The 13,875-nt window shown below is 36.5% G+C and overlaps 1 protein-coding gene across 35 annotated transcripts in view; it reads right to left on the bottom strand.

Moving 5' to 3' along the window:
- Positions 1-13,875, bottom strand: part of baz (par-3 family cell polarity regulator) — a 713,284-nt gene that overhangs the window by 130,430 nt on the left and 568,979 nt on the right. For 32 of the 35 annotated variants that reach the window (XM_053782976.2, XM_053782988.2, XM_053782958.2 and 29 more), the window contains 6 exons: positions 13,379-13,420; positions 10,587-10,689; positions 10,145-10,353; positions 6,998-7,228; positions 6,553-6,678; positions 3,287-3,459 (listed from right to left, as the gene is read on the bottom strand). In XM_053782976.2, the coding sequence (XP_053638951.1) occupies positions 3,287-3,459; positions 6,553-6,678; positions 6,998-7,228; positions 10,145-10,353; positions 10,587-10,689; positions 13,379-13,420 (884 nt within the window). The remainder of the gene's footprint in view (positions 1-3,286; positions 3,460-6,552; positions 6,679-6,997; positions 7,229-10,144; positions 10,354-10,586; positions 10,690-13,378; positions 13,421-13,875) is intronic. The other 3 variants (XM_053782970.2, XM_070089423.1, XM_053782975.2) reach the window with 3 other exon arrangements.

Below are 13,875 nucleotides of genomic sequence, written 5' to 3'. Positions count from 1 at the left end.
CACCCTTGCCTCAGTGGAAGACAGCTGAAAAAAATGAGAAAAAAATTAGAGAAAAAAAAAGGAAAAAAAAAAAAAAAAGTAATATGCTAAGTATATCAATACAGATAGATGATATTTCAGGAAACATTCTGCCAACTATAGGCTTTCTCAATCTTATCTTAAGATTGCAAAAACCCCTATCGAGTGAAACTTTTCCTTAGTAAAATATCGTAAGTGTTGCCCATGTATCTTTACCCTGTAATGTTGTGGGAGGTGATATCTGGTAATAAGAACATAAGAAAGAAGGAACACTGTAGCAGGCCTACTGGCCCATGTGAGACAGGTCCAAGTCTCCTACTGGCTTAACCCTTTCGGGGTCCAGAGGCCAAATTTCAAAAAATTTACCAGTGTCCAAGAATTTTCAAAAAATAATTTTATTTTTTTCTTATGAAATGGTTGAGAATCTTTTTCTAAAGGTAATAAAACAAAAAGTACGAAATTTGATGGAAAACTGATGAAATTATGTTCTCACGAATTTTGATGTGTCAGCGATATTTACGCATTGGCGATTTTGACTTTGACGACTTTGACTCCCATTTTAGGCCAATTACCTTATTCCAGTCGACCAAATTCTTAGCTATTTCACTAGTATTACTTCCATTCTATAGACTGACCACAAGAAATCACCAACTCAACTGTTTCAACTACAAAATAAAGTGACTGGAAATTGGTAATTTGGCCAATTTAGTGCATAGTTCAAAATATTTCGATTTCAAGATAGGGTCCAGAATAAACAATGCAAGCATTCCTGGCACTAAACTAACATTTCCTCTGTTCATTAGTTACGTTTTCAGGCTTTACAAATTAATTCCATTTTGATTTTTAATTCACATTGAATTTTTATTCAAACCAAAAAAATAGAAGATTTACTGTCATGCAATATTACAATAATTGTATAAATAATATCAGCACATTTGTGAATGTATATCAGACCCACCAGCTGGTGTGTATTAGACGTGTGAGGTCATTTGTTTACTCTTGAACATAGGCAAAAACTTAACATTTCCGCTACTTTGAGCTCAGTTTCAAGCCATTTTCAGTACTAAAACCAATCAAAATCACATCTATTTCTGTAACATATCTTCCATTCTATCAAGTGAGACCAAGAAATCATAAATACAACTATAAAAAACATACGAAAAAACACTGCAAATTTGCTGTTTTAATTGAAAATTACAGTCTCAGTTTTTTCTCTCATTATACACTGTGTGCTGCAGGATTTGTTTTATGTGGTGCACACATACCACACAGATGTATTCTCTCATATCTAGGCCAAAATTTACCGCTCACAGCTTATCAGAGAGAGCTGAGCTCGTGGCGTAGATCTACTGTTTGGACCCTCAACATAAAGCCGTAGATCTACAGCACAGACCCTGAAAGGGTTAAGCCAATGCCCCAAACTAGTCAGGTCAGGTCACATTCACTTAACCCTTTGATTGTCGCAAGCCCCTTTCTGAAACTCATTCTATGTCAAAAATATTTAAAAAAGAAAATTTATTTTTTCTAATGAAATGATAGAGAATCTTTTCCCAGTGCTAATGACATCAAAAGTATGAAATCTGATTGAAAACTTATGGAATTACGCTCCCACAAAGTTAGTTATCTTGGCGATATATAAGCACCGACGATTTTGCTGAATTTGGGCCCTATTTTCGGCCAATTCCATTGTTCCAGTCAACCAAACTCATAGCAATTTCTTTAGAACTCCATTTTTTCTATCAATTGAGTACAAGAAACTGCCCATTTAACAATTTTAATTACCCAATTTTACGCAAATTAAAAATGATGCCTTTTTTTTTTTTTTTTTTTTTTTTTTAACAAGTCAGCCGTCTCCCACCAAGGCAGGGCGACCCAAAAAGAAAATACTTTCTTCATCATTCAACACTTTCATCTCACTCACACATAATCACTGTTTTTGCAGAAGTGCTCAGAACACAACAGCTTAGAAGCATATACGTACAAAGATACACAACATATCCCTCCAAACTGCTAATATCCCGAACCCCTCCTTTAGAGTGCAGGCATTGTACTTCTCATTTCCAGGACTCTAAGTCCGGCTATACAAAAATAACCGGTTTCCCTGAATCCCTTCACTAAATATTACCCTGCTCAAACTCCAATAGATCGTCAGGTCCCAAATACCATTCGTCTCCATTCACTCCTATCGAACACGCTCATGCATGCCTGCTGGAAGTCCAAGCCCCTCGCCCACAAAACCTCCCTTACCCCTTCCTTCCAACCTTTTCGGGGACGACCCCTACCCCGCCTTCCTTCCCCTACAGATTTATATGTTCTCCATGTCATTCTACTTTGATCCATTCTCTCTAAATGACCAAACCACCTCAACAACCCCTCTTCAGCCCTCTGACTAATACTTTTATTAACTCCATACCTTCTCCTAATTTCCACACTCCGAATTTTCTGCATAATATTTACACCACACATTGCCCTTATACAGGACATCTCCACTGCCTCCAACCGCCTTCTTGCTGCTGCATTCACAACCCAAGCTTCACACTCATATAAGATTGTTGGTACTACTATACTTTCATACATTCCCTTCTTTGCCTCCATAGATAACGTTTTTTGTCTCCACATATACCTCAATGCACCACTCACCTTTTCTCCCTCATCAATTCTATGATTAACCTCATCCTTCATAAATCCATCCGCCGACACGTCAACTCCCAAGTACATATCTGAAAACATTCACTTCTTCCATACTCCTCCTCCCCAATTTAACATCCAATTTTTCTTTATCTAAATCATTTGATACCCTCATCACCTTACTCTTTTCTATGTTCACTTTCAACTTTCTACCTTTACACATACTCCCAAACTCATCCACTAACCTTTGCAATTTTTCTTTAGAATCTCCCATAAGCACAGTATCATCAGCAAAAAGCAACTGTGTCAATTCCCATTTTGTATTTAATTCCCCATAATTTAATCCCACCCCTCTCCTGAAAACCCTAGCATTTACTTCTTTTACAACCCCATCTATAAATATATTAAACAACCATGGTGACATTACACATCCCTGTCTAAGACCTACTTTTACTTGGAAGTAGTCTCCCTCTCTTCTACACACCCTAACCTGAGCCTCACTATCCTCATAAAAACTCTTTACAGCATTTAGTAACTTACCACCTATTCCATATATTATGATGGTGATTCTGGTCATTTAAATCCATTCATCTTAAACACACAAAATTAATAAACTCCAGTACTCATTAAGTGAGCTTACCTTGAAAGATGAGTCCCGACATCATCATGGATGATGAGAGTATCCCTAGATGGCAGGTTAACAGTTGGGGAACCGAGGGGATTCATACCAGGAACTCCAGTTGTTAACGTTTCACGCTCATTACGCATTACAAAGTGTTGCAACTGAGATGTGTTCCAAGTGTCATGTGTTGCCTGGGAGAAGTAAATTTTATAAGTAGCCTTAACCTCAGGAAGTCATTGTATGCTAAATTTATGTAGCAATACACAAATTCCTAATTTATGTAACACAGTATATTATTCTTATTCAAACTGTCACATAGAAATATGTAAATTTCCATAATTTGTTGCACCTCATGAGTGGGCAATGAAACACCGAAAACATTTATTTCTTCAAGTGATCAATGGAAAAAGGTCTTACCTTGATTTATGCAGTTCATTTCTGATCTTCACACTACAGAATGGTTATAAATATATTGGAGAACAAACTGAGAAGGATGACTAAATCAATCTTTGTAAGGAATCTTACATATGGAGATAGATTGAGAACCCTAAAATTACTCTCTTGAAAGACAAAGAATGAGGGAAAATAAGAATGAAGTATAAAAATGGAAGACAGGTTTAATAAAGAAGATATAAACAGGGCATTAAGAGTAACTAATCAAGCAAGAACTTGCCACACTAAATTCAAATTGGACAAATTCCCAGTTAGAAAGGATGTAAGAAAATATTGGCTTACCAAGAGTTGTAGACAGATTTGAAAATAAGTTGGATGAATTTTTTTTTCAACATGGCAGCTGTCTCCAAACAAGGCAGGGTGACCCAAAAAAGAAACACTTTCACCACCATTCAACACTTTCACCATCATTCACACAATATCACTGTCTTTGCAGAGGTGTCCAGACATGACAGTTTAGATGTCACTCCAAACAGCCAATATCCCAAACCCCTCCTTTACAGTGCAGGCAATGTACTTCCCACCTCCAGGACTCAAGTCTGACTAACCGGTTTCCCTGAATCCATTCACAAAATATTACCCAAGGCAGTGCTCTTCTGTTATTCTGTATTTAAGAACTTTTCATAAAATATAATCCATTTTTAAAAGGTACAAAATTTAGTGAAAATAAATGTATCTAATCCTACAACAACTGCCAGTCCCTGATATAAAATTTCTTAATTTCAGCAATAATTGCTCAAAAGTGATAAACAGGAATAGGGTTGATGAGTTTGTTTAGGTGTGCTATCTCATAAATAAGTCCAATAGTATTTTCCAAACGTTTCTACACCATAAATTAACTTGTGAAGGGATTCATGGGAAACCGTTAAGCCACACTTGAGTGCTGGAGGTGGGAAGGGCAGTGCTGGCACTCTGAAGGAAGGGTGGGGATGTTGCAGACAGAGGGTAAGCTGAATTGTGATGTCAGTACACTTCTGACAAGACAGCAGTTGAATTAATGTAGGTGAATGCGATTCCTTCTCTGAGTGATCCTGCCTTCACAGGAGAAAGCCACTGAGGTAAAAATAATAATTTTAAGAACTTTTCTATTATATTTTACAATTAGACAGTTTGCAGTTTTACAGTTTGGTAAATCTTAATTCTGATCAGATATGCCCAAGCACCAAACAATATTTTTAATTACTGCCAATCAGCATTTATATTCTAATTATACTAATAATGATTCTCAAAGTGTTTCAAAAAGAGAAATGCTAAGTAAGTTAAAGAGAAAATCTATGAAAAAAATTATGTTTATTTCATGGAGTCCAGCTTCAAGTTTAATCCTAAAATATTTGGCTAAACCTTTTTTTTTACATCAAGGAAATTTTTTTATATATTGGTATTAATTGAACATAAACAAAAACACTTCATCCTTAATATTTTGAGGGTTTTTGGCTAACTTATTCTCCTTTCATTACATTAATTTTCTTAAGAGGTAAATAATGTCAAATTCTTATCAACATGTAAACTTCCTTATTTTAGGTTAGGTTAGAAGACACAGAATAACCAGGAAACATTACAATCTGCACAACTCTCACTCAAGGTATGAGACTGGATTGCATAACTGCACTGTGTTAGACTGAGCTAGCGCTCACTAAAACTTATAAACAAACATTCAGAGAGTTTGCAGTCACAAGACCCAAGCAGTTGTGCCTGCCACTCTGTATGATAAACTTATAAAGCCAAAACTTTTAAAAGGGTAGGCCATACAGATATCTAGTATACATACAAATGTAAATTAAGCCATTATTATGTAGTACAGCCACATGCATAAAACTACAGCCAATTAAACTCTCTTACTCCTTATTCTCATTACTCTCACTAAACAGTCCGAGGTCTACAGGTATCACAAAGAATAAAAAGGCACAATACTGTGACTGGAACAATACAAAAATAACCTGAGTTATTTGTGTACTGTTTATGTATGAGGCCAGAACAAGACAGACACAAATTAGTGACAATGGAATTAAAGTTAAACTTTTAAGAGTGCCTCTAACACAGGCCTTCATGAGCAAGGTAGTTTCTCCTCCGTTGGAAAGGAAATACAGTGGAACCTTGGTATCTGAACTTAATTTGTTCCAGAAGGCTGTTCAAGTGCTGATCTGTTTGAGTACCGAACAAATTTTTCCTAACCAATTTTCTTTTTGGTTGGCTGTAAGTGCTAATCTTTGTAGGCCCCATGGTGACTTATTTATATGAATAATACAAGAAAAAACACCAAAAAATGTGAAGAAACATTAAACAGTTTACAGTCAAGTTCTGGCAGGTCGTGTTTGTTTGGTCGAGTGCCAAGCAAATGGTGAACAACTGAGCGTTTTTTTTTTACTGAACAAAGTGTTTATATACCGGATTGTTTAAGTAGGGAGCTATTCAAGTACTGAGGTTCCACTGTATTACAGGATTAACAACTATTAAGAAGCACATGGAAAAGTAAAAGCATGTTCATGAGACAAAGAAAAGATAAGTAATCCTGCCAAATTGAAGAAAAGAAAATAAACAGTTTTTCATTTCAAAATCATTTCATAGGACAGTAGTGCCTGCCTGAATGTCTGCTGTTTAACAACTCACAACCTATTACTGACTTGAAATACAAGTGCTCCACTCTAGAGGTATTGTGACAACTGAAAAATGTTGAATGCCACTACCAGAATGGTTGACTAATGGTTGACCGAATGAGCTAACTCAGCTGTTTAATGAAACCTTATAGTGTGTACACAATAAATATAAATAAACGCATATACAATAAATATTTAAATAGTTTTAATTTCAAGCCACTACCTAAAATTTATTACCTTATAATAGCTTTCATTTCGGAGTGCTCCATTGTTAGTTGTTAGTCTCTGGATGACAGGATTCCTTATATCAAATGTGCCCATGTTGGTAAATTCTCCTCCCTCAGTATCATGCCAATCATCATACTTAAAAGAAAAATAATACGTACAAAGAATTCTAAAGAAAAACTGAATGTATAATTGTTTTTCAGATATATGGGCAGAACTTTGTCAAAAATTATGCAGTGTACTGTTAAACACAATCAAATGTAGCTTTCAACTATTCATTTTCTGCTTATTGTATTATTGATAACCATTATTTGGGCACTCTTATCAAGATGCTCCATACCCAAAAAATGAAAAAAGACATACACTTTGCTTGCAAAAACTAATTACTAATTTAGCTACTATATAAAGAATATGTTGACATTTACAGTCTGTACATCAATAAACCAGGGCAGTTTACCTTAGAATTTAATGTAACTGTGGTTTCTGAAGAATCAATAATGCCAGAATGATCAGGTGTAGGAGTAGCAGGTGAAGATTTTGCTCCACCTAATGTCTCTGTACCTGATGAGTTTGTAAGCAAGCTATTGGCCGATTCTCGACCTGATCGATTAGCTGAAGAAGGGCTTGACCGCTCTTTGTGGTCTGTCCTCCTTGCTACAGTAAGAGAGATCATGCCTGGAGTTGGACCCTGGGGAACACAGATCTGGTGATTCCTCACATGAATTGTGAATGCCTAGATGTAAAGGTTAAGTAATCAGTCACTAAATAGATTTTGTGATACACAGAACATGAATTTAATTTCTTCGAGGAAAATAAATGTTAAGCATAAGAATATACAGTGGAACCCTGATTTTCATCCTTAATCCGTTCCAGAAGGTTGGTCGAAATCCAAAATGGACGAAAACCTAAGTAATATTTCCCATAACAAATAATGTAAATCCATTTAATCCATTCCAGAAACCCAAAAATATTAAGAAAAAATACATTATATAGAGAATAACTATAGTTTTACATACAGAAAACAATGAGGAATAAATATAAATGACTAATCTTAATGGATAAATGAACTTTTAAATCACTTTTACCTTTACTGAAGAGACTTACTGGCGTATGGAAGATGGCGAGGAGGGGAGACGGAGGAGAGTTCATTGTTTGGAAGGGTAAGCCCCCTCCATGAGGCCTTCAGGTATCAAAGCCCTATCTGGGGTTACTTCCCTTCTTTGTCTTTTACTGGCACTAGGACCAGCTTGAGAGTCACTGGACCATGCAGACATGGCTTGCAACAACTTTGCTAGGGTCATATTTCTCCACCAACTCATCCACATCCTAGCTACACGATATTTAATGCGGCTCAGAGCCATATTATTACCATCGACATACCGTGTTTTCCGAGTCTAATTATTTCTAACAACTACCTTTAGATGCCATCATAAACAAAGGGAGAAGTAATGAATAATTCATGCCGAGAATTGCAAACAAAAGCGTTATGTATTAAGGGCTGTGACTGGGCCACTGCAGATTCATACACGTTTTCTCTGATGCTGGACCAGAGAAAATGTAATGTTTTCCCTCTGCCTGGCCAGCACACCTCCACAGCATATAAACATTGCATGTTTATATGCTATATAACATTTTTTTTTTTTTTTATTATTATCACACTGGCCGATTCCCACCAAGGCAGGGTGGCCCGAAAAAGAAAAACTTTCACCATCATTCACTCCATCACTGTCTTGTCAGAAGGGTGCTTTACACTACAGTTTTTAAACTGCAACATTAACACCCCTCCTTCAGAGTGCAGGCACTGTACTTCCCATCTCCAGGACTCAAGTCCGGCCTGCCGGTTTCCCTGAACCCCTTCATAAATGTTACTTTGCTCACACTCCAACAGCACGTCAAGTATTAAAAACCATTCGTCTCCATTCATTCCTATCAAACACGCTCACGCATGCCTGCTGGAAGTCCAAGCCCCTCGCACACAAAACCTCCTTTACCCCCTCCCTCCAACCTTTCCTAGGCCGACCCCTACCCCACCTTCCTTCCACTACAGACTGATACACTCTTGAAGTCATTCTGTTTCGCTCCATTCTCTCTACATGTCCGAACCACCTCAACAACCCTTCCTCAGCCCTCTGGACAACAGTTTTGGTAATCCCGCACCTCCTCCTAACTTCCAAACTACGAATTCTCTGCATTATATTCACACCACACATTGCCCTCAGACATGACATCTCCACTGCCTCCAGCCTTCTCCTCGCTGCAACATTCATCACCCATGCTTCACACCCATATAAGAGTGTTGGTAAAACTATACTCTCATACATTCCCCTCTTTGCCTCCAAGGACAAAGTTCTTTGTCTCCAAAGACTCCTAAGTGCACCACTCACCCTTTTCCCCTCATCAATTCTATGATTCACCTCATCCTTCATAGACCCATCCGCTGACACGTCCACTCCCAAATATCTGAATACGTTCACCTCCTCCATACTCTCTCCCTCCAATCTGATATCCAATCTTTCATCACCTAATATTTTTGTTATCCTCATAACCTTACTCTTTCCTGTATTCACTTTTAATTTTCTTCTTTTGCACACCCTACCAAATTCATCCACCAATCTCTGCAACTTCTCTTCAGAATCTCCCAAGAGCACAGTGTCATCAGCAAAGAGCAACTGTGACAACTCCCACTTTATGTGTGATTCTTTATCTTTTAACTCCACCCCTCTTGTCAAAACCCTCGCATTTACTTCTCTTACAACCCCATCTATAAATATATTAAACAACCACGGTGACATCACACATCCTTGTCTAAGGCCTACTTTTACTGGGAAATAATTTCCCTCTTTCCTATGTACTCTAACTTGAGCCTCACTATCCTCGTAAAAACTCTTCACTGCTTTCAGCAACCTACCTCCTACACCATACACCTGCAACATCTGCCACACTGCCCCCCTATCCACCCTGTCATACGCCTTTTCCAAATCCATAAATGCCACAAAGACCTCTTTAGCCTTATCTAAATACTGTTCACTTATATGTTTCACTGTAAACACCTGGTCCACACACCCCCTACCTTTCCTAAAGCCTCCTTGTTCATCTGCTATCCTATTCTCAGTCTTACTTTTAATTCTTTCAATAACATGTTTCTTATATAATTTTGAAGAAAATATCATAGATGGATTAACCCTTAAATTGTCCAAGTGTAGATCTACGTTCGCTCGCGTAGCGCTCCGAACATAGTTCCACTTTTTTTTTTACATGCCTTCTTAAGGAGAAAATCAAGGTTGGAGCGCTATGCGCGCAAACGTAGATCTACGTTTGGATAGTTTAAGGGTTAATGAAAATGTCTATATTAACCTAAAATAAGGCATTCAATGTGCCCAAGTGTGATTATCATTACGTACGTACTAGAATCACGAACGTATGAGCGGCCCACTTGGACGCATCTGGTACAGACGATTTCCGAGGAGAGGTACAAAACCCGGTGTAAAATTTTGCCCAAAATAGTGGTCAAAATTCAAATTGTACGATATCCGCGCCAGACGAAATCCAGGGTTCCACTGTATGAGGTTTAGAAAAATATTTTTCAAGTGAAAACTTAACAAACCTCTTGATGCATGGCTGTTCTTAGAGTTTTCATGGCTTCACTGTTAGGTTTTCCAAGAAGAGACAATCCATTAATGTTGACGAGCTGATCGTTCTGGAGGAGCCGACCATCTCGAGAGGCTGCCCCACCATGAATGACATTTTTTACAAAGATTCCTAAGTCAACAGAGCCATTGGGGCCTGAACTTGTCTTACCCTTCACACTTACCCCTGATATAAAAATAATTTAGATAATTAACAATGAATTTTAAACTTTTTGAAAATTACTATTCATACCAGAGTAAAAGGATGAGACTGAAAAATACATTAATGACTCATTTGTATATCCATTTACTTATTTAAAGAAATTGTTAAATAATGAAAATTAGTAATACAAAACACATCATGAACATAATTTACTTAAGCACTATAAAGTAGTAAATTCTGAACAAGTTAACACTCACCCAATCCTGCTCTCTCTGAATCATGAACCGGAATTTCAAACATGAGTATTTCTCTTTGCTTCCAAGGAAACATGAGACTATCCTCCGATGTTTTTTCTGCAGGCTGTCAGGAGACAAGGATAAGATATATAAATAAAACCAAAAACAATATGGTCTTAAAAATTTGAATCATACTACACTTACAAATTTTTCCTACAGCCATGTCAAGAGAAATTAAACAACATTTTAACTACTATATGGGATACAAAATTGTTATTACTTCAATAAAAAGGAAAAAAAATGAAAGTTACTTGCTTCTTTTCTAAGTCCAACATGCTAGAAACAAATTATGATTAAAATGAACTTAACCCTTTGACTGTCGCAACCCCCAATCCTGAGGTGTCTCCTGGTGTCGCAAAATTTAAAAAAAAAAAAAAATTATTTTTTCTTATGAAATGATAAGAGAATCTTTTCCCGATTGTAATGACACCAAAAAAACAAAATTTGATGGAAAACTGACGGAATTATGCTCTCGCGAAGTTAGCAACCTCGGCGCTGTTTACAAATCGGCGATTTCGCCCACTTTGAGCCCTATTTTCGGCTAATTCCATTGTTCCAGTCGCCCAAACTCATAGCTATTTCTTTAGAACTTCATTTTTTCTATCGATTGAATACAAGAAACTGCCCATTTACTGATTTCAACTACCTAATAATGTGGTCAGAAATTTGCAATTTGGCCAATTTCACGAAAACTAAAAAATATGACAATTTCAAAATATGGTCCAGAATGAACAATGCAGACATTCCTGGCTCTAAAATAACGTTTTCTTTGTTCATCAGTCACGTCTCCAGGCCCTTCTGATATTACTCTTGCTTTCTATTTTGAATTTTTATTCAAACAAAAAATATTAGACTTACTATTATGCAGACTACTGCAATGCTGTAATAACTGTATAAATAACATCAACCCATTCATGACTACATATTAGAATGGCTAGTTGGACATTTATTGGACAATGGCATCATTTGTTTACTTTTGAACATTGGCAAAAATCAAACATTTCCCCTATTTTGAGCTCCATTTCTAGGTTCTTTTTATAGTAAAATCAATCAAAATCACCTCTATTTCTGTAATATGTTTTCCATTCTATCAAATGAGACCAAGAAAACGAGAATACAACCATAAATACTATACGAAAATAGACCACAAAGTCGGCATTTTAATTAAAAAAAACGGTCGGAGTTTTTTTTTTCTCATTATGCACTGCGTGCTCCAGGATTTTTTTTATATGGTGCACACTGACCACACACACCCATTCTCTCACATATGGGCCTACCAGCTTTCTCCTGCTTGATTTGAAGCCGCTAGAATTTATGAGCATATATACGTCAAACACGGCACCTCGTAAAACGTATATATACGGCCGCGACAGTCAAAGGGTTAAAATAAGAGTACAGGTGTCCACTGCTTCATGCCACAGATGCATTTCAGGCCCATGGCAGCTCAATCAGGCCATCAACATGTAACTGTACATAAGAATCTTTAATATATGCTATACACAGCAGCAACTACACATAGCACTGGTATATAGTATATACAGAATTGCCAACAGAAAAGACACATCCCATACTATTAAATTCATATAAAATGACCAGACATAAAGCAAAGGGAAACCTGTACACTGTATTTTCAAAATATCTGAAACCAACCTGCTGCTTTTGGATAGCCAGAAATATATATTATTTTTTGAAATAAATTGTGACATTTTGGCATCACTTTACATTTAAAAAGTATAGTAAACAAATTCAACACCATAGCTTTAAGAACATAATTATTTTTCAAATTCAATAAATATGCATAATATCTCCACATCTCTACCTAAATTTGTCATAGTTCACCTTTTACAAATTATCACTATAAAAGGCTCTTTTGCCACACAATCTCAGTTCTGCAAAAGTTTAAATGGCAAAGAAAATGACTGTAAACAACAGATAGAGAAAAGGTCTACATATGACACTGTACTATAAATGCAGAAAAAATTATAGAAAATAAACAAAAATATTATGGTATCAATATATATAACAATACTTTTTTTTTTTTAACACACTGGCCATCTCCCATTGAGGCAGGGTGACCCCCCCCCCAAAAAAAAAAAAAACCTTTCACCATCATTCAAATATAATCACTGTCTTTGCAGAGGAGCGCAGATACAATAGTTTAGATGTCACTCCAAACAGCAAATACATAATCCCAAACTGCTGAACAATACTTTCAGTAACTCTGCACCTTCTCCTAATCTCCAAACTATAAATTCTCTGCATAATATTTACACCACACATTGCCCTCAGACACAACATCTCCACTGCCTCCAGCCTCTTCCTCACTGCAACATTCACAACCCATGCTTCAACACCCACATAAGTCTTCGTGCCATTATACTTTCATACATTACCCCCTTTTGCCTCTATTGGTATCATTCTTGGTCTCTAAAGATACCTCAATGCACCACCCACCTTTTCCCTTCATATATAAAATATAGATATATATAAACATGCTATTTCAGGCTATGTTCACAAAATATAAGGTAAGTCACTTATGAAACTCTCAACTCTATGCATTGAATCCTGTGTTAAACAACTAAGAACACTGTGATTACCAAGTAAAACTGGGAGAATTACTTTTAACTTAGTAGGTCTGTATAAAAGATTACTGTAATATGTTTTAAAGACACATTTGACTTGCAACATACGCAAGTATTTAAGGTCTTGTACATGATAAACAGAGCCTGAAAGTACAAGAAAGCATAAAATACCTGGCAGAAGAAAGGGTGGCTGTCTTGTGGGTAGATCGATACCTATAACAGAATGTCCATGGTCAGTTGTGGTCCTATGTTTAATAGCTGTCAAGTTGCATTGTCATTTTCAGAAATAGTACCATTTGTTTAATAATTAACACAGTCAGTTCAATAAAAAACTTAGCATGTTGCAAGTCAGTATCCTAAATTAATTTCTGACTAGCCACTCCTACAATAAAAAATTGAGACATTCTCAAGACTTTGTCTTGTACATAATGGTAACGAGAAACTTAAGCAGATGCAACAATTGATTTTATTAGTAATTTAACTTTTTAAAATACCCTGTACTGGACAAGAAAATGCTTAATTTTTAAACACAACACAACTGCCGTTTCAATCCAAAGTGGGAAATTCATTCTCTACTATTATTTCAAACCTGATTCCCAAAGAGTGCATGAAGAAAATAATAGCAGCAGCACAAAGAAAGCCTCACAAACATATAATTGCATGAAGGA

Source organism: Cherax quadricarinatus, chromosome 28 (genome assembly GCF_038502225.1).
Source record: "Cherax quadricarinatus isolate ZL_2023a chromosome 28, ASM3850222v1, whole genome shotgun sequence".
Taxonomy (NCBI): domain Eukaryota; kingdom Metazoa; phylum Arthropoda; class Malacostraca; order Decapoda; family Parastacidae; genus Cherax; species Cherax quadricarinatus.
This window is presented reverse-complemented; position numbering and strand designations above follow the sequence as displayed.